The 22,292-nt window shown below is 44.3% G+C and overlaps 1 protein-coding gene across 1 annotated transcript in view; it reads right to left on the bottom strand.

Annotated features, from left to right (window-relative positions):
* Nucleotides 1-22,292, bottom strand: part of FER1L6 (fer-1 like family member 6) — a 755,805-nt gene that overhangs the window by 145,544 nt on the left and 587,969 nt on the right. Inside the window, exons 29-31 of the mRNA XM_086966191.1 lie at nucleotides 9,398-9,522; nucleotides 2,533-2,664; nucleotides 1,044-1,169 (exon numbers count right to left, since the gene is read on the bottom strand). Coding sequence (XP_086822317.1) covers nucleotides 1,044-1,169; nucleotides 2,533-2,664; nucleotides 9,398-9,522 — 383 coding nt within the window. The remainder of the gene's footprint in view (nucleotides 1-1,043; nucleotides 1,170-2,532; nucleotides 2,665-9,397; nucleotides 9,523-22,292) is intronic.

Genomic DNA, 22,292 nt, shown 5'->3' with positions numbered 1-22,292 from the left:
TTCCAAATGGGGCCAGGTAACTAGTTCATGTTTGGTGTCTTCGGAATTGTAATGAGAAATCCTCTTTTATGGTAAAGTCGGATTTTAAATTACAATTTTGAAAATGCCATTTTTAGAAGGTTGGCATTTTCCTGCCTTAGCAAATAAGTGTTTACACCCTGTCACTGAGTCACACAACTGGGTGTAGTTGGCAGTTGGGCTTTGTGTATTCCTTCTAAACAATCACACACAACAGAGAGCTTAGGTGTGCGTGGATCAGTAGCAGGATGGGAGGGCGGAGTTAGGTACTGCCACTTACACCAGAATAGGCTGTTCTGGCTTCACACAAAAGTATTGCATACTCTCTATTAGTCTGGAGCCAGGGCAGGGAAGGCAGGAAACCTGAACACTTCAAAGGCAATCCTGTACAAGTTTCTCCCACTTCAAGGCACCAGGTATAAATATTGTACCCCAGACACCAACTCTTCAACACACCTCTGGACCTGTGGTTAGTACAGAAGAAGGACTGCTGTGCTGCTTTGCCGCCAGAAGGTCTGCCACTCTGCTGCCATGCTACCATTATGCTTTCCTGCCTGCTACCTTGCTTGCTACTGAGAAGGAAGATTGGACCTGCACCCTTCATTCCAGGCTTAAGTGACTTCAAGGGTCAGCCAGCTGACTTCCGGTTCTGAGCTAAAGGGACATAACGATCTCCAGAGGCTCCCTGCAACCGCTCAGCTGACCTGCTGCCTGGACCTGCAACTGGACTTGCCAGAGCACTGATGGCCTCGACTGGATCTAGTTCCTGACCCCCAAGGGCTGCCTCTCAGGTCCAGGGCCCTTGGTGTGGCCACAGTTTAGCTCCCCTAGAGTTTTTGGGATCTTCACTAATGTATAGGGGCCAGTTCAAGCCACAATCTTGTTGCCCACACTGCCAGCCAACGCAAAGTGAAATACAATGCATTTCTAATTTCTAGCAACATATTTTAAAAACAAAATGAGCAAGTTAATACAATGCTTATCGAGAGAGCTGAAATCAAATTGGAAAAATGTTCATTACTTACTGCAACAATATAAACTCTTATCATAACTTTCACAGCATGGTTTGGTGGAAGTCCTTGCAGTATCTTAAGTTGTCCAGTTTCTGCTGAGCTCGAATCCTCTGGACTTTTGTAAATACTGAAGCATCCCTTGAAATAAATGGAACAACTTAAAAATAATGTTATGCATGAAATAAAAGCACCTTACAATATAACTGTGACTGTATAAGAGATTCAACTTTGTAACAATTACAAATTTCAATTCCTTTGTTTAAATAATCCATACAGTGCTACATTGATTGCCTATGTAAATAAAGTAGTTGTGAAACTGGGCATTCCAACTGGATCCAGATTGTCTTATAAGAGCCAAAAGGCCAATGGTGGCAGTACCTGATTTATACAGCTGAGGATCCTGAAAAAGATCCTTCCATTTACTGACACTCAATATCGCATTCCTTTCATCAATGTGCTGATCCAGTCTAGACTTGACAATGCCAACTCAACGTATCTGGCGAACATGGGAGAAAACCTAAACTGACTTCAAGTAATGTAAAATGCAGCTACCTGGCTGGTTTCAAGACTTTCAAGAAGGGAACATTTCTCACTAATGCTTTGATTTTTACACTGGTCACCTATGTGCAGCAAGATCTGCTTTAAAGCCTTTTCAATTGCGCATATTCCTGAATATATGGAAAGAGAATATGAGTGGCGCACTCATAATTCTGCACTGCCCTTTGAAACAAGGTGAAATCACTGATCCTCTCCTTATGTGCCAAATCCAATCTCAACATTTTATAATCCTTCTGAAAGCCTGTCTTCTTAACCAGTATTACCTCTGAGCCTGCCTTTAGGTTTTCTTACCAGATTTCCCCAACTTCAACTGTGTTCCCACTTTCAATTACTGTGTTTCAGTCAAGAAAATCTGTGAACATGAGCTCTGTAAATAATTAACCATAATTGTGCTAACCACCCATCAGATATCTGGTCCTCCATTCAAAAGGCCTAAATCCAGAAATATGCCAATTCTTCTTGTTATAAATTCCTGCAAACAATTTGGACTCAGTGGCTTTCCAGTGAGGCTAAAGCCCATTGCAAAGAGAGAGACTTTTAGGGTCCAGTGTAAATGCCAGGAGGACAGGCACCCGTTTGTTGCCCAACAATCGACGGCTCTGCTAAAACTCAATTCAGATACAACAATCAGTTTTGCTAACCAGAACCCTGATTGTGCATCTCCCATGGACATGAGGGGTGAACCAACATAACTATCTTTGTTGGATTATGAGCTGCAGAAAGAGGAACTAAGGAGACCATGGCTGGGGTATACTGCTTGGAGATATCAGGCTACAGCCATGCCCTCTTCATTATCTCTTCCTATATGCACACACTTTGTGTGCAGATAGGAATTGTTCTGCATACTCTGTACAGGATACCATAACTTCTTAGGCAGCGTCACCCTTTATGAATGCTCATACTTAATGCTTGCACATTGCTACATTATGAAAGCCCTACATACCTTGAATTTGCCAATGACTCTTTCATCATAGACACTTTGATCTTCGTCATTAGCTTTTCCCCTGAAGAGCTCAAACGTTTTCACCCAGTCTTCAAATTTCTGAAACTCGCTCTCCAGTTCTCCATCATATATCTGCAAGAACAAAACACAGCTAACCTTCCATTTTCAGGCATATAAGTGGTTGTTTACTTAATGAACTGGAATTGAACTGAATTGAGGCTGATTTGAGACTTTGGCAGAGTATTTCTTGGGAAGTAGAGGAAAGTGGACCACAAATAAATGATTCCCTAAAGCCCCTGTAGTCAGCAGAAATATCAATATTGGACACATTAAGGAAAGTGCTGTGAAAAAAAGTGCAGCTCAGCATATGCCACTAAATTGATTTTGAAATGTGATGCTGGAAATAAAACAGTCCAATGAGAACTTTGATAGCGAGCCGCTATGTAAACATAAAGACTTATTTATCGAGATCTCATGTCCGTTTGTGTGAAAGGAACTATAACGTAAGTGCACTTACCAGGTTCAAAATGAACAGGTCATAATCATCACAGAGATTGTAGAGCAACATTCACTACATTGAAGGATGTTGGCATTACCTTTAAAAGGCCTTTTGATGTGTTTGAACCTCACAAATGAGAAATTAGCTGCCATACACTTACACCAATTGTGTCAAGTATCTTACTGGTTATCTGTACAAATATATAACATTGGTAAAAAAGCCATCCAGCGAGGGAGCAAAGGGGGCATTCCTTCAACAACATTAAATAGCACAGAGAGAAGGATGGATTGGCATATTGCAGCATCAGCAACACAGTATCATATGAAAAAGATACGGAAGAAGATAATCATCAGCAACAGGGATTCATTTCAAGAAAAGCGAGGTACAAAAGGTGTTCAAAAGATGGTACTACGACATTGGACACTAAAAATTCTACTTATTAATTCAAAGCCTTAGAGAATGCACATACTTTTCTAAATTAATGAATCATTGTATATCATGGATCATTGGGCTTCTGTTGTATAGTAGATCATCCCAACTACTGATCTATTATTTCTAAAGAGAAGAAAATCCTTCCTTACTTATTTACATTTTATTTTCACATACAGGCAATGTGCAAAAATGGAAATTTCATAATAATAATAATCCATAATAATAATCCACATTTGTAAAGCGCACAATCACCCGTAAGGGTCTCTAGGCGCTGGGGCCGTCGGGAAGATTAAGCAAACTATTGCCCAGAGTCACATGGTGCTGGGCTAACCTGCTGCCCTAATGAGATTGACAGGGCTTTAAGGGCCAGATGTAGGAGACCAAATACCGGTCGGTCACGGCCGATTTCGGCCGTGACCGACCGGTATTTGGGTTTTGTAATGTAGGGGGCCTTTGATTTACAGTATCGGTAAATTTACCGATTCGGTAAATTTACAGAAACTGTAAAATACCGAATCGGTAAATTTACCGATTCTGTAAATCAATATGTAGGTGGCACAGTAAACAGTGCCACAGGCCCCTAAGAATTCGTTATTTACCATGTAATACTATTGCATGGTAAATAACTAATTCCTGTGTTCATGCACATCTGTGCATATACACCTGTGCCATGTGGCACACAGACATGCCCTAAGGGCATGTATGTGTGTCACATGGCACACAAGCCAGAAACAGGGGTGAAACAGGGTGTCAAAGTGACACCCTGTCTCCCTTGGCAATTCGGTATTTTTACCGATTCGGTAATTATCGAATCGGTATTTACCATTGATTCCTATGGGCTTCAAGGACCATAGGAATCAATGGCAAATACCGAATCGGTAATTACCGAATCGGTAAATACCGAATTTGTTACCGAATAATTACCTACATCAGATTTACCGATTCATGAATAGCGAATCGGTAAAATTCGGTATTTATGAATCGGTAAATCTGATTTACCTACATCTAGCCCTAAGTGTGCAGGAGGCGGGCCTGGCTGCCAGAGTAAGTGTTGTCCCATTGAGGTCCAGCTGCTTTGGTATTTATTGGCTCCAAAGAACCATATAGTGATAATATATTTTATAAAGCGCATAGCTACCTCACATGATGTGTCCCAGCATTAGGAGCAGGACTTTGCACACTATACACCACTTTAAATTCTCAAATCTTCTGCCTTCAAACCCAGGTTTTAAGTCTCCTCTAAAAAAGCTCTTCTGATTGCACCTGAAATAGCGGCAGGGCCAAGTTAACCTTGGGCCCAGATAACCAAAAGAAATGCCTCCAGAGCGAATTCTCTGTACCCTAGGAACAATCGAGGGATGGACTGGCACCTACCCACATGAGCAGGTCATCAATCCTTTATCCAGTGTTCTGAGCTGACCTTCAATGCCTAACATTAGTTTAGGGGTATGAATGAGATTCTATATACTGAGGCATACAGATTGCACGAGTGTTGATGGGAAAGTATGCAGAACGCAGCATATTCATCCCCTCTGTGGATTGCAGAGTCCCCCGGACCAGTTCATGACTAATGAAACTTGAGGAAGCATAGGCAGAGGACAGAGGCTGACATTCCTTTTACAAATGAGTGACACACTTGAAACTGTGATGGCCACATCCCTGGGCCAGCACCCATCTGTTTCTGTCATACATATTAATTGTGCACTTGCTGCACATTTTACAGAGTGACACTTACACTTTGGCCTGATTACGATGTCGGGCAGACCGCCACCGACAGGTGGTCCATCCAACATCCAGGGTATTGTTCCGACTGCCAGATTACAATACCGGTGGTTGGAGCAATTGGGGCAGGGGGAAAGACTGCTGCCTCTGACAAGCTCAAGAACCCGGTCAGGGCAGTGGTCGGAGCCTAATCCCTACAATAGGGGTGGTGCCTGAAGAGGCACCGCCGTAGGGATTAAGATGTCAGTTTGGGACAGCCTTTTCATGGCAGTCCCACCGCCATGGCCTGGGGAGCCGGCACATGTGGTGCCCCCCAAACATCATACACTGTGTGCCAGGCGGCACATGGTGCCTGGTAAACGGTGCACAAATGTTTTCAAAATGCTATTTACTATTCCGGCTTGTGCAGCAGCCATTTTCCTGGGCCGCTGTACAAGCTGCAATAGTAAAAAGCATTTTATGACCACCTGCATGGGTGTCGTATCGCAATTGGGCTGTCGAGAACCCTGAGTCCTTGTAGCATGGTCTCATGCTCGAAATGATGGCGATGGGACGCTAGTTTGACTTCCTTCGTAAAGAGGGCTTTGCAATGAACCACAAGCCAAATGTAAATTTTATTGTGGGTATGACTAAGACGTGAACCTGGCTCAAGCCAGGATGCTTAAGACACACTGTGCTTCCATTTACAAGACAAGTAAGAGACAAGCAGTGATACTTTTTTGAAGCTCCCTGTAAAGGTATATAATATCCATGCATAATGTTATGGAGTGGCACTTAGTGCTGTTTACCCATCAGTGGAAACATCTCTTATACTTCGGAGTATTCTATCAGAAAAAACCTGGTAACTGGACAAATGACTGGCAGATACTGCAGCCCACGGAGTATCCTCAAACCATGGCATTTAAAGCTAACTTGGACCTTTCTAGAGCTGAAGCTCATTCTGCGTCTAGGAGCAATATAATCTTAGATCATTCTGCTAACAAAAAGCTGCTGTCAATCAGACTTAATTCCCCCATCGGAATTATGAGTACATTACTTTAACCAGTGGTTTTCAGTTCCCAAAGCAGCCAAAAATTCAGGCAGAAAGTCTGTCCCACAATGAGGACTTACTGGCAAATAAGACATGGAATTACCAATTCCCTTGGTATTTCATAATTTCTGAGGGAACCCTCAGGGTCAATCTCATTATGGCTGGGTTTTCCCCAGAGTTACTGGTATCTATGGAATTGGTAACTCCATGGTTAGGAAAAAATGTACTGCATTTCAAGGGCCACTCACAATGAGAGCTTCTGCTTACATTAACTACCCAGTAACCATGAAGAATGGGGGATCAGTCTGGGAACATTCAGAGAGGGGAAAGAGTCACATTCATTTGAAACCCGCTTTAATGACATTTAGACATTAAACTGCTGATTGATTACAATAATTTGAAGTTAACTGAGGGTCAGAATCATCATAAAAACCACCCTGCAAGCCAAGAGGTTGACACCATAGCTGGTCATGGAGGGCATAAGAAATGTAGAAAAAATGGCACATGTTTATCTCTTGCCTCTCGCATTGGTGAAACATGGCCGAAATGAAGCGGACCATGTCAAAGGAGCAGAGCTCAATTTGAGACAATGGAGCCCACCAGCACTCCCTACTGGGTACTGGTACTTGTTTTTCCTGGTCAGAGAGCAAGAAAGGGAAAAACATACTAAAGGGAAAGAAGGAGGAAGAGAAAGATAGAACAACTGTCACAAAGAGAGAAATCAGGAACCTGCAAGAGTGAGATAAGGCAGCGGACAATGTCTGGCAGTGGATTAAAGAAGCATGAGGTGACATCAAACTAGCAGCCTTGGTATTCAGCTCTGACAGCTAATAGCACCAGCAGCGGGCTCCTGAGCACAGCTTAGAGCACTGACACTCATTCTTTTAACCATCATTCCTGTATGGCAGAAAAAGAGAATGAAAGCAAGAGGATATGACATTTGCATACGCATTGTTCACACATATTGTGACCACAGATCTGATAAATATTCTTTCCTTCAATAAGAGGTCATAGACCATGAGAATAATGAAAGTCTGTCCTATATGTGTATGTGCTGAGTTCTCCACCCCGACTGCGAAGTCTCTACAGTTGTAAACGTACTGTTAACTTGTACTTTGTGAGTATCCCAAAATATTTTTACTTACACAAATGTGCATCTTTACCTTTGTGAATCAGGCGATAGGGGAAGTGCAGACAGCATAAGAAACTTTAGAACCTATTCACAAATTTATTTTGGAGTACATTAACTAATACTCTTGTAGTACTCTTTTCCAGACTCTTTTAATTGCCATTGGGAGTTGACACCAACGCATTTAAAATGGGTAAAAAAATGACATGCGAATATTCATAGTTTATGCCTATACAAATAGTGTAAATATAAATTACTGTTCCCTCTTTGCTATTTTATTAATAGAGAGTTAAATGTTTTGTGTAGATTCACAAAGCAAGGTAAAAGCACGTAAAAGAATACCCCATAGTGTTTCTTCCCACACTCATAAATAAATGCACTTGTGAATCAGCCCCAGTGGTTTAGCAGATAAAGTGAGAATGTTTTGGCAGAGTTACGGTGGGACCTAAGAAAATTAAAATGTCAGATCATCACCAAGGTAGCTTCTTTTTCAGCCACCACATTTCCAATAAGAAGATTTTGCTGTATGGGGCTGTTTCTGCAAGCTGTCTCACAGGACTCAGAAGAAATCAGCATTTTAGCACATAAGGAAAGTACTCAGATGAGATGAGTTGTACTCATTAATAGACAGAATTATAGATTGGTAACGGTGAATTATTGGGATGTTTTTCACTGAGGGGTTTGAGTGACATGAAATAAACAATGTATTTGATACCACGCAGAACCCCGAGGTGAAAAACATCTTCGTAATTCACGTTTTACCCATCTATAATTCTTTGTTATGCACAGCCCCAAAATCACCTGTCCTTGCATTCAACTGTTACACATAGACAAATGAGTAATGTGGGAGCCATACGTGACATTGCCTCTCCTTCCTAATACAACGGTGAACAAAGACCAGCCATCCTTAATCCACCCCCACCACCTTTCCCACCTTCCTTCCTGCCTGCTGCAGCTGTGCTTTCTGCTTTCATTCAAAGCAGACACGCAGCTCTCTGCTGAAAGGCATCCCAGAGTGCCCAGTCAGACTGGCCTAGATGGCCTTTATGTCGTAGCAACAGTAGGTAACACGTTTTGTTTTCAACTGTTGCTATGTCATAGCAGCGTGATACGAGATTTAGAATCACTCTGGCTGCCATTATGGGAAAATGGCTTTTCACTTAGTGCCTTCCAGTGTGACAATCTGGAACAAAGGTGGATCGATCAAGGGGAGCAGAGCCAGCCATTGGGCGTGGCTTACAGCTTCTTTTTTTTGATTGGTCCAGTAACCTCCCTCCTTGCCCATGTGATGGGCAGTCAGAGCAGTCAGTATTGCACGTAGTCTTTTTTTGTTGCTATTATGAATTTCCACGCAAGCAGTGGATTATTCCTTTGTTAAAATTCATGGGCTTGCGTCACTGCCGTCCGACACTCCTTGCCCTACAAACTTTGGACACTGAGTACAGTATTGTCCCAATAGCTCGTTTTTTAAAGGCATGTGTTAAATATCGCACAAATTATGACTCTGTGTAAAATGTTAGGATGTGATTGGGGTCCAAATTGCATTTCATGATTCTACAAGTGTGCTGCTGTGTATGTCTATGTTTGTTTTACATGAATTCTGCTGCTATTGATTGGAAACCGTATTGATTTAGTTTTTACATAAAACAACGTGTGATATAGCTGTCATTTTTAATATCCACGTATAAGAAATTGTTTACTAAATACTTTTTAGCGATTCTTTTTAACAACTGTTTTTAACTGCTTGTATACTTTTATGGACACAAAATTGTATCTGAATAAAGTTTTAATTGAATTGAATTGAATTGAATTGATAAAAGAAGTCACACAAAAGTAAAATGAGGGAAAGAACTGAAGGTTCAACACAATGACTCTGATAAGTACAGTACTGCCAGATGAGCTGAAGCAACAAGTACTGTCGGGCAGGTACAGACAATGAGCTTGACCGAGAGCGAATGTTAGTCTGGCGAGTGGCCCAGCGCACGGCGTATGGTGGAGAGGGTGGGATGGGGTGTGTGAAATGTCACCACTGCAATGCTGATTGCGTCATTACCTCTAATGTTGCCAGTTTAGGTTCTTCATCTTTTGGCTTCTTTTTCGCAACAGGAATTTGACCTTTCTTTTTCTTTTCTGGTTCTTCGGGAATGGTAACAGCAACCTGACCAGGTACCAAAGTGTCTGGAGAAAATCAGGTGGGTAAAGGGTGCACATGTCAGTAGGAATAAGAGCATGCATATACATATTTATAAAAACAAACAGTATGTGCCCCTTCCTACAAAGATGTTGCCATGTAAAACATGGCGAAAGTATTAGCTGGGAAACTGCAGCGGTGGCCCCTCCTATAGGGCGGAGGAGCATTCCCCCCCTGCTGCCAGTGAAGCAAAGGTGAAAAATAAAATGATAATAAAAGTAATTTATTGCCATTTTATTTTTCCCATTCCCCAGCCCAAGGGCCCATTTGGGGGCAGGGTCACTGCTGCTGACCCCGACGGGGACAATACGTATAATTAGGCTCCAGTTAAATATCACCTGTTAAAGTATTGTTTTTTCTCTTGTGCTGTATTACCGCATTAAAATACCATGGCAAATGTAATGAAGCCTATGAGTCCCAAGTAATAAACACTTTTTAACCTTCACAAAATCAAATGATTTGCGAATCCAAAAGCATTATATTTGTTGTATCCATTTTGTGAGCTAGAAAACCTTTTCTGACTCGCAAAAGGAGTTTTGCAACCCTTTCCAAATGTGTTAGAAATGGGTGTCTCTAATTGGTAATGGTTTGCACCTTAGTCCAAGCAGGGACCCTTCTTCCTAGTCACGGTAAGGGGGATACATTTCTAAAATAACCCCTGGTCACCACCCTGGTAGCTTGGCATTAGCAGACACGCTTATCTCTGTGGCAGTGTATATAGCATTTGTGCATGCATACACAGTCAAAACACTACGAATGGACCTCACACCAGTTTAGAAAACCATAAAAAACTTTATCTAAACCAACAAGACCAAAATACGACAAAATATCCAACCTACAATACTGTAAAAATAGTTACTTTGCAAGTTAATCTCTCAATTGTAGAAATAGCTGAATAACACAGTTCCTCCAAGTCAGAAGCTCCGTCCGGGCTACAGCGCTGCTGAAAACTACAGACTCTATCAATTCCAGTGGACCGCATCAGAGCGGAGTCAGTTAAAGCAAAGACAGACTCGGAAACAGTATCTTTGTCATTGCAGCTGACACGATGGTGCGAGCGGTCGAGGCAACCATCACAGTTGTGTTGAAAAAATGGAAGCAGTGCAGGGCAGCAACTTTGTGCCGATCATCCAGATGGCATGAGTGAGGCCAAGGCTTGCGGTGCAAGGTGAGGCGGTGCTCAATGTGGTGCTGGCAGGTTGTGGTGCAGACGACGGAGCTGGCCGATGCTCTGGTCGAGCAGCGACGGTGATGTCCAGGCAAGTTGAAGCGAGGCAGTGCAGAATGCGGTTCCTACAGGACGTGGTACGAACAATGGCTCGGTGACGATCATCAAGACGGCATGGATGAGGCCAAGGACGCAGTGCAAAGAGCGGTGGTGCCTTCTGCGGGGCCTTCAGGCCACGGAATCCTGCGACGGACTCGGTGACAGATTTGGTTGCCCTTTTTTTCTGCGGCAACAGAAACCAGCGATCTCAAAGACAGTGCCCAGAAGGATGGTGAAGTTTTTGCTGTCCCTGAGACCTCTTGAACAGGGGGCATGCTCCACTTCCAAGCCCTTGGAGACACTTTCTCAAGCAGGATACACACACAGTCCCTCTCCTTGGCAGAAACATCTACTGCAGGCCAACCCCCAGACAGCACACAGCAAAGGGGCAGTACTCCTCCTCCAGTTTCTTCCACCTCTTCTCCTTGGCAGAAGTTCCTCCTGGAATACAAAAGTGATCTAAAGTTCAGGGGTCTGGGCCCCAATTTCTATAGTACAAAATCCTTTGTTCTCTGGAGGCAGAGAGTGTCTGTGCTCAGCCAAATGAAATGAAATTAAATGAAATGAAAAATTCCACTTATATAGCGCATAACTGCCCGGAAGCCTCGCAGCGCTGGTGACTGATTACTGTGCTTGACTGCAGGGCAAAGTTAGTATGCTTTTGAAAACAGGTAAATTTTTAGATCTCTCCTAAATGACATCAAATTGTCATTTTGTCTAAGGGATAAAGGCAGGGAATTCCATGCCTTCGATGCTGAGCAAGTAAATGAACGGCCACCCCAGCGGGCTTTCTTGATTTTTGCCGTGGTTGCCACGTGCAAAGAAGCCGAGCGAAGAGTTCTAGGCGGCACATAAGGCAGTACTAGGGGAAACAGCACTGCCTGGCCAGTTTGATGAAAGGATTTGTGCAGAATGCACATGGCCTTGAACAATGTTCTTGCAGCCACTGGGAGCCAATGAAGCTCCTTTAGGGCTGTTCTGGCTGACTGCCAACGAGGAATGTTAAACAGTAGGCGCGCGGCACAGTTTTGAGTGACTTGGAGTTTTTTTGTCACTGATGCCGGAGCCCCTAGATATAAAACGTTTCCATAATCCAGGCGAGAGAGTATCAGGGCCTGTACCATGACTCTTCTCGCCTGGAATGGAAGTAGGGGGAGCACTTTCCTGAGCATTTTCATTAGCCCTACGCATACGGAAGCTGTTTTTGTGGCTTGAACCGAGAAGTCCAGTGCTCTGTCCAGCCAAATTCCCAGACTCTTTATCTGGTCCTTTGGGGGAGGGGGGGCCGAGACATGAAGGCCAGTTCACCGACAGGAAGGTAGGAGAAGGGTTGCCTAGTAACATGATCTCGGTCTTCTCCCCGTTGAGTTTGAGATGGGAGAGTTGCATCCACTCAGCAACAGCCTCTAGACACGGACCCAAGGTGTTGGACGAACCCTCCTTGTGGTCCAAAGAGACCACAAGTTGGGTATCGTCAGCGTAGGTGACAATCTGCACACCATAAGGGAGAACTATCTTCTCTAGAGGCTGCATATAGACATTAAATAGTGTGGGGCTCAGGGAGGAGCCCTGAGGAACCCCACAGCTGAGCGGATGCTTAGATGATACCACCTCGCCCTCAAAGACCTGGAAGAAGCGTTCCTCTAGAAAAGAGGTCAGCCACTTCAGGGCCGCGCCCGACACCCCCATGCCTTTCAGACGATGTAATAGGGTGGCATAGTTAACAGTGTCGAACGCGGCACTGAGGTCCAACAGTATGATAGCAGTTTTTCCACCTTGATCCATTATTGCTCTGGCCGCCTCTGTGACTGCCAGAAGGGCGGTCTCAGTGCTATGCTGAGGACGGAATCCTGTTTGGGAGACCTGGAGAAGTTTGTTAGACTCCAAGTAGTCCACCAGTGTTTTATTGATGTTTCTCTCCAACAACTTACTCAGCCACGGAAGCAGCGAGATAGGGCGGAAATTGGATACGTTGTTCTGTCCTCTCTGGTGTATCTGCCCGGCAGGAGGTGGAGACAGCATTGTACAAGACAGACCAGGCCCATTCAGGTGTGAGAAAAATCTCCTCCCCTACTCTAAATCCAGCCCAGGTCTATTCAGCCCAGCCCGACTCACACTGGAAAGGCAGGACACACCTCCCTACCCCCCCCCCCCCCCAGGGGCTGTCTGAATAGCATACACATTCCTAGCCCCTGCCACTCCAACACCAGACAGTCGATAAACAAACCTAGCAGAGGCAAACAGGATGGCTAAGCAAGAAAATCCCTACTTTCTAAAAGTGGTATTTTCAAACACACAATATAAAAGTCATCTTTCCTAAAAGATGTATTTTTATATTCTGAGTTCAGGCACACCAATCTCCTTTTTCCGATCTTGTTCTCATGAGCAGTTATACTTATATGATATTACAAGTTAACTCCCTATTCTGTCCTATGGGACAGATGGCCTTGTACTACTGAAAAACGTAATTGGCAGTATTTCACTATCAGACCATGCCACACACATCCGGGCACGTCCTACCTATCACATACACGGCACCCTGCCCACAAGGGTACCTTGGGCCTACTTTAGGGGTGACTTACATGTAAGAAAAAGGAAGATTAGGGCCTGGCAAGTGGGTGCACTTGTCAAGTACACATGGCAGTGCTAGACTGCACATAGACACTGCAGTGGCAGGTCTGAGTTACCTTTGAAAGGCTGTTTGTGTGGGTGGCACAATCAGTGCTGCAAGTCTACTAGCGCAAAAACAACAATTGATGGACAGAATGCAGAACAATGTCATACATTCACGCCAGTACAGAGATCTGGGCCTAAATCCATAGTTTTTTTGCAAACCACACCACCCCAGTTCAGACATGGCCATATGCAAATCAACCTTGACCCTGTGCCTCATGGAAACAGTCCAGCCCGAACTGCCAAGCCATGTCTTCCCTGGACCGGAATCAAGCATCCTAGGATCGGTTTCTGGCTATCAGCCGTCTTCTGCCAGGATAGCTTGACTCCAGTGGTGTGGAAAGCTCTGGACTCACGTCTGAGCACACCCTTCCCATTCGGGGTGACAAATGCAAAAACAACAATTGATGGACAGAATGCAGAACAATGTCATACATTCACCCCAGTACAGAGATCTGGGCCTAAATCCATCGTTTTTTTGCACTCCACACCACCCAAAGTTCAGACATGGCCATATGCAAATCAGCCTTGCCCTGTGCTTCATGGGAATAGTCCAGCCCGAACTGCCAAGCCATGTCTTCCCTGGACCGGAATCAAGCATCCTAGGACCGGTTTCTGGCTATCAGCCGTCTTCAGCCAGGAGGGCTTGACTCCAGTGGTGTGGAGAGCACGGGACTCATGTCTGAGCATACCCTTCTCACTCGGGGTGACAAATGCAAAAACAACAATTGATGGACAGAATGCAGAACAATGTCATACATTCACCCCAGTACAGAGATCTGGGCCTAAATTCATCGTTTTTTTGCACTCCACACCACCCCAGTTCAGACATGGCCATATGCAAATCAGCCTTGCCCTGTGCCTCATGGGATTAGTCCAGCCCGAACTACCAAGCCATGTCCTCCCTGGACCGGAATCATCCCATCCTAGAATCGGTTTCAGGCTATCAGCCGTCCTCAGCCAGGATAGCTTGACTCCAGTGGTGTGGAGAGCACGGGACACACGTCTGAGCATACCCTTCCCACTCGGGGTGACAAATGCAAAAACAACAATTGATGGACAGAATGCAGAACAATGTCATACATTCACCCCAGTACAGAGATCTGGGCTTAATCCATCCTTTTTCTGCACTCCACACCACCCCAGTTCAGACATGGCCATATGCAAATCAGCCTTGACCCTGTGCCTCATGGGAACAGTCCAGCCCGAACTGCCAAGCCATGTCTTCCCTGGACCGGAATCAAGCACCCTAGGACCGGTTTCTGGCTATCAACCGTCTTCAGCCAGGATAGCTTGACTCCAGTGGTGTGGAGTGCACGGGACTCACGTCTGAGCATACCCTTCCCACTCGGGGTGACAAATGCAAAAACAACAATTGATGGACAGAATGCAGAACAATGTCATACATTCACCCCAGTACAAAGATCTGGGCCTAAATCCATTGTTTTTTTTGCACTCCACACCACCCCAGTTCAGACATGGCCATATGCAAATCAGCCTTGACCCTGTGCCTCATGGGAACAGTCCAGCCCGAACTGCCAAGCCATGTCTTCCCTGGACCGGAATCCAGCATCCTAGGACCAGTTTCTGGCTATCAGCCGTCAACAGCCAGGATAGCTTGACACCAGTGGTGTGGAGAGCACGGGACTCACGTCTGAGCATACCCTTCCCACTCGAGGTGACAAATGCAAAAACAACAATTGATGGACAGAATGCAGAACAATGTCATACATTCACCCCAGTACAGAGATTTGGGCCTAAATCCATCTTTTTTTGCACTCCACACTACCACAGTTCAGACATGGCCATATGCAATTCAGCCTTGACCCTGTGCCTCATGGGAACAGTTCAGCCTGCACTGCCAATCCATGTCTTCCCTGGACCGGAATCAAGAATCCTAGGACCGGTTTCTGGCTATCAGCGGTCTTCAGCCAGGATAGCTTGACTCCAGTGGTGTGGAGAGCACGGGACTCACGTCTGAGCATACCCTTCCCACTCGGGGTGACAAATGCAAAAACAACAATTGATGGACAGAATGCAGAACAATGTCATACATTCACCCCAGTACAGAGATCTGGGCCTAAATCTATCGTTTTTTTGCACTCTACACCACCCGAGTTCAGACATGGCCATATGCAAATCAGCCTTGACCCTGTGCCTCATGGGAACAGTCCAGCCCGAACTGCCAAGCCATGTCTTCCCTGGACCGGAATCAAGCATCCTAGGACCGGTTTCTGGCTATCAGCCGTCCTCAGCCAGGATAGCTTGACTCCAGTGGTGTGGAATGCACGGGACTCACGTCTGAGCATACCCTTCCCACTCGGGTGACAAATGCAAAAACAAAAATTGATGGACAGAATGCAGAACAATGTCATACATTCACCCCAGTACAGAGATCTGGGCCTAAATCCATTGTTTTTTTGCACTCCACACCACCCCAGTTCAGACATGGCCATATGCAAATCAGCCTTGACCCTGTGCCTCATGGGAACAGTCCAGCCCGAACTGCCAAGCCATGTCTTCCCTGGACCGGAATCCAACATCCTAGGACCGGTTTCTGGCTATCAGCCGTCTTCAGCCAGGATAACTTGACACCAGTGGTGTGGAGAGCACAGGACTCACGTCTGAGTGGGGCCCACTCGGGGTGACATATGCAAAAACAACAATTGATGGACAGAATGCAGAACAATGTCATAAATTCACCCCAGTACAGAGATCTGGGCCTAAATCTATTGTTTTTTTGCACTCTACACCACCCGAGTTCAGACATGGCCATATGCAAATCAGCCTTGACCCTGTGCCTCATGGGAACAGTCCAGCCCGAACTGCCAAGCCATGTCTTCCCTGGACCGGAATCAAGCATCCTAGGACCGGTTTCTGGCTATCAGCCGTCTTCAGCCAGGACAGCTTGACTCCAGTGGTGTGGAGAGCACAGGACTCACGTCTGAGCATACCCTTCCCACTCGGGGTGACAAATGCAAAAACAACAATTGATGGACAGAATGCAGAACAATATCATACATTCACCCCAGTACAGAGATCTGGGCCTAAATCCATCTTTTTTTTGGACTCCACACCACCCCAGTTCAGACATGGCCGTATGCAAATCAGCCTTGACCCTGTGCCTCATGGGAACAGTCCAGCCGAACTGCCAAGCCATGTCTTCCAGGGAAGACATGGCTTGGCAGTACGGGCTGGACTGTTCCCATGAGGCACAGGGTTATACTGATTTGCATATGGCCATGTCTGAACTTGGGTGGCGGAGTGAGCTAAAGAACGGTGATGGATTAAACCCAGATCAGTTGACTGGGGGTGAGTGTTTGTATTGTCAACGCTCCGTCCATCATCCCCTTTGGTTTTTCTTCGCAAGTCTACTAGCAGCATTTGATTTACAAGCCCTGGGCACACACAGTGCACTGTACTAGGGACTGACTAGTAAATCAAATAAGCCAATCATGGAATCATTAATCCATAACAACAATTTCCAGAGGGAGCACTTGCACTTTGGCACTAATCAGCAATGGCAAAGTGCCCAAAGCATCTAGACCAGCAAAACTGAATCCAACACACAGGAAAACACAGGAGGCAAAAGGCAAAAAAATACAGGGGAAAACCACACCGATGATGCCAGGTCTAGCAAAATGGAAATAGGTGAAGCTTTGAAAGAAATATCTTCTGCTGCTTGCAAGTTGCATCAGTGGCTTGTGATCGCAATTGGGGTCCAAAACCATTGCTCAATTACTAATACCTCAAATGATGTAGTAGCTGATTTGCAAAGGGACACCTTAATATTTACAAATCATGTCAGGCACCCTGATGTATTCCCAAACAGATATCTATATACATATATTTTTTTTAAACCAGGACTCGTTCATTTGGGAATTTAAACACAAGGATGGTGGTGTGCAGTTCCTTGTAGATGTTATCCCTGTCTTTTTAGCCCCAGTGATAGGGAGTTGCAAATAATCACCTGCCTTATTCCTAATCAGGGATGCAGACTATATCCACTGAGGCACTTGAGCATCTCTGCCTTTGGAAGCAGATTCACACACAATTTTCAAAAATCACAAATCTATGAATCACAGTGATACGTCTAAAATTTGCAGGATTTCAGGTTTTTAATGAGCTTTAGAAATCCTCCTGCGTACTCATAAAGTTCGACAGAAGCCAAAGATTTGCCTGACTATTGCTCCCCGCTAAAGGCGCAACTTCAAATTCTCAGCAGAGCAGACAATCCACAAGATTACAGGGATCATTGAGAGTTTGGTGGATGTGGGACGTGGATGTCCCGTCCACCCTGTCTAGACTGGAGGCAGATCAATGCACTATAGTGAGGGAGGGGCAGACCCAAGTATTTGTGAACCTCTCGCATCTACAAAACTCTAAAAATCCATCTAAGTTTCTCTGGTGGGGAAAGATTCACTGACAAAGTAAGATGTACTCGGTGGATGCCAAATGCATTTTAATAACCCCGCTAACGCCTTGTCCTTTACCGTACAAAACCTCAAAATACTGACTCCTCAAAATCTGCTGTGAGTCGGCTTTCTGTAGGCAGGGATTGTTGCAGATTTGTGTAGTGGTGTGGAGTGGTGTGGCTCACTGGTTAGAGGTGGCAGACCCGGAAGCAGAGAACGGCCCGGGACCAGGGTTCAATTCCCGACGCGGCAGGGTCGCGGACCAGGGTCAGCAGACTCGATAATTCTCGCCTCGGTGCCTACTCTAACCAGGGATCACACTCGGCAACTCTGGGCATTAGCTTGCCTCAATTCTACAACGGCCCCCGACATTTGCAGGGGATGCCTGGTTTCACCTTGGAAATACCCAGTAGGGACCATCTCACAGGGATAGCCAGGACGGGTTCCCCAGCGGTCTACAGCGCCATGACGCCTCAGGGCAGCAGTGCGCTTTACAAGACACATACATTTACATTGGCTGTATTCAATTGATGACATAAGATTTGTTCAGCGCCTTGATTCATCCTCGTCAAGGGCATTGTTCGGTAAACTGAATGCATAAATGCAAGATTTGGAAATTTCCTGAGCAAGGGTTTTCCAACCTCTGTGAATTCTGAAGCCTGGGCTATGAAGGAGAGTGTTAGGGGACTGACAGGCGCCATGCAGCTATTTTAGAAAGTGCTTCAGCGGGGCATACAACGTTAATTACCATAATCGAGCTATTAATCAGCCAGATCTGTGAGAAAAGAACAATCTCTTCCTGTTTACATTCACTGAGAGGAGCGTGGCTGGGGCAAAATGAGGACAAGTAGATATCCACCTTCCGGCGCCACCACAATATGCAACAAAAGGGACTAAGAATGGTCTCAAAATTGTCCTTCTTCCTGGTGGAGGAGGAGCACCTAAATGGAAAAAGTCATTTTGACAGCTACTCCGACCAACGAATAGAATAATGGAAATTATGTTAATAGATAGAAGCGAAATATGAGAATATATGACTATAGGCATATTCAGAAAGTAGGACAAGTTATGGGAAAACCTCGCAAATGCAATGACAGAATGGTGAAAGGAGTGGGCATATAAAAAAGGAATATAAGGGAAAATTAATGCTCTTAACACTTTGAACAATTCAGTAGCATTGGAGCCCCACAGGGTGTTCTTGCTCTGATGTCTATTTAATTAAATCCAGGATACCTGCAGGAAGAGTGACTTATTTATTACTCAAGGGGTCCCCAAATTGTCACAGATTGCGGTGTCTTTTGCATTTATTCTGAAAGAAAGCATTAGTTCATGGCGTGGATGCATCTATATAGATCTCCCAAATCTTTTCTTTTTGGGTCAATTAAAAAAAATCGCGTTCCCTGGGGTTCCATAGCTCGACAGCAATGAGAGGACAAAATGTATTTATTTATTTTATTTTACAATAGACACTTCATTCAAATAGCTGAAGAGTCTACATGTTTCACTGGTATGCCTAGTAAGCGGAGCTGTGGAAATAGTCAGACGGGAAGGGCTATCCTAAAACAAGCACTGGCAAAGTCAATCGGTCTGGCCTTGTATGCTGGTGCATTTGGTTAAGGTGTTTTTGCATTTTCATTGCAAACTTGTCACAAAAAAAACATCCTGCTACCTAAACGTAATCAGTGACTACCACCATATACGTGCAATAACAATGTTACATTTTAAAAGCATTCACCGAAGTGGCGGTGGTGCTAGTGATTAGAAACAAGCCTATTAGTTGTGCTATGGATTATTTAAATGATGGTAACAAGAGGGAAAAGGAAAACTCAAGCGCACATCTGAAAATCTTGTACTCGCCATAATGAAAACAGTGGGCGGCTCGCCTGTGGTTTAAAGACATGTCCACTGGCAATCGAGATTGGACACATACAATTGAAACGATGCAAAGAGGAGGTAAGGTAAGAGGAGTGCACAATGTTGGTTTACATTTTCTATTCATAATATGGGTTTTATCCTAATTGTAGATTTGCTGTAACTACTTAAAAGCAGTAACGTGGAGTATATAATTCATTTAATCCAGTCAACAGTTTGTGGGTCAGGGTCTGGCTGAAGCACAATATAAACTAACCCCTTTCAAGGGAGATTAGTTGGCAAGAGTAGCTTCTATTGCCGCTGATGGGCAGCCCAGGGCACATCTGGGACTACCAGAGGAAGGGGGCTTTGACACCTGAATTACTGACAAGAAGCGTGCCAAGGACGGATCAGCCTATTGAAAGCACTTATCCCATCTCTAAGTATGTATGGAAACATTGCTGAAATTTATCAAGAAGACCCTGTTAATTTTGCAAGATACTTTGTAAAAACAAAGAGGGGACTAAGTTGGCATCTACCGCTTTTTTGCCCTCCAGAAGTACACCTCTGGAAGTGTTATTAAGTGTCACAGTCCGCGCAAAAACTAATATTGAAAACATATTTGGTTCAATGCACTGATGAAGGAGGAACACATTTACCTCAGTTGAGGACAATACATTTCACATTACCAGTTCACTAGTGACTCCTCAGAGACTCTACAGCATCTAAAAGAGGGTCTACTGGAAGTACCATCCAGGGATCTCACCTCCTGCTTAGGCCTCTCCGTTGCCAGATCCTGGTTGGAGCATTATTTTCTTCAACTAAAGATATCCTTGCCATGAGCACCCCAGTGCCAATCTAAGAGCATCAAGGCCTCTTTGGACAATACCTCCACAATGTTCCCAGATGGGCAAACTAAAATCTAAAAAAGTTTCCAAGTAGGAAGGTACATTTTGTTTGCAGACCCAAAGAACGTTTACAGACACCAGTCCTGGGACCCCACTACCTTCACTCTGCCTGGTCCCACAGGTTGATAATCCCACTGAAAATACAAGTAACAAGTATGTCCTGATTTATATTTGGGTCACAAGATAACATTTTCAGCTCTCAGGGGGAAATACTACACTTAGAAACAAATACAAGAGTGGAATTCCCTCCACAATGGGGATAGTTGGCGGAAGGCAATGTAGTTGGTGGCTTCATCCATGGACTTATTACTAATCTCTAAAGAACAGCATTAGTGTTTTTCCTTTACCTACTACCGTTCACTTGAATTGGATCATGAAATAATCTCTATTTGAAGGAAGGCTGTCTGCATAAGAGCCTTCTAGACTGTTTGACTTGTTTTTCTATCCTCACAGCTACCAGCTCTAACCTCGAATCTATTGTGGCGATCACTTCATACACTCTTGCTATTTTGAAGTACTCTTTATCTGGGCATTAAGAGCCGACTCTTTCAACTGAGTGAGATTCGGATAGATGCAGACTGCCAGATCAAGTAACTTGTTTGACTGGCCACATCTACAGACTTAAACCAAAGAATGGAAGTCTTTAAAGAAAGGAATTTGTAAAGAAATATCTTGAGGCTACCACTGGCTGAATATTAAGGACCTCTACCTGATTCAGATGCCCTTCATATTCGCATATACACTAGTAAATCTGCATTTTGGCTGCATATCCACCCACCCGTCCTGAGGAAGACCCGCCCTGACGCTATTTATAATTTGCCCAACATATGGGGTCGAAACGTCGACGCATCTTATATGTCTGTACAACATTCATGATCATAGCAAAATCTTTTCAATGGATCCTGAAGCATATGTGCAAAAATCATAAGGACAAACAGAAATTTGCCCTTTTTTCATTTTTTATCTAGTAAATAGTGTATTGTCTATAGCACTACTCACCACGTCACTTTTCACCACAAGTCACTCAAACCCTCTTCTCAATTGAATTAGCATATTATGACAGCCTTGAATATTTGATAATCCTTAAATATATTATTGAAATCTTAAATTAGTATGTGTTATGCTCTCTTTCTTAAATCGTTGATATGTGTTACAAGTAAACTGTATGTGTCTTGAACATCTAAAAAGTAATTGATATGCCCGACAGAACCATTTGTTTTGTTTATCACTTATACCCAGGTTCTGAAGGACACCGGGTCGCCCCATTATTATTTCTAATGTACTCTTTGTAAGCCAGGGACAGCAGTAAGAAATACTGATAGCCTCCTTATAGTGCAGCTACACACACCTGGCTTGTGTCAGTTAGAGAGGTGTACTCCAAAAGTCCATTAAATTCTGAGTAAAAGGGTCTGTTTGTTTGTGTGATCGACCTGCAGTTGGATTTTGCTATATAATACTCAGAAAAATATTATGGATGAGCAGAACTGTAGTTTGAGCATTGTCACCAACATGTAGTACAAAATGCTAAAAAATCACACACTACAATAGCCAATGAAGCAGACGTGGTAGTTGTTGAACTGAGTGCAACATACCTCAATCTTTGTGATTTACAGCACCAGTACCTGCTCACAAGGATGTCTGAA

Source organism: Lissotriton vulgaris, chromosome 4_1 (assembly GCF_964263255.1).
Source record: "Lissotriton vulgaris chromosome 4_1, aLisVul1.2, whole genome shotgun sequence".
Lineage (NCBI taxonomy): Eukaryota > Metazoa > Chordata > Amphibia > Caudata > Salamandridae > Lissotriton > Lissotriton vulgaris.
Note: the sequence above shows the minus strand (reverse complement) of the source record. Positions and strands in the feature narration are given on the sequence as shown.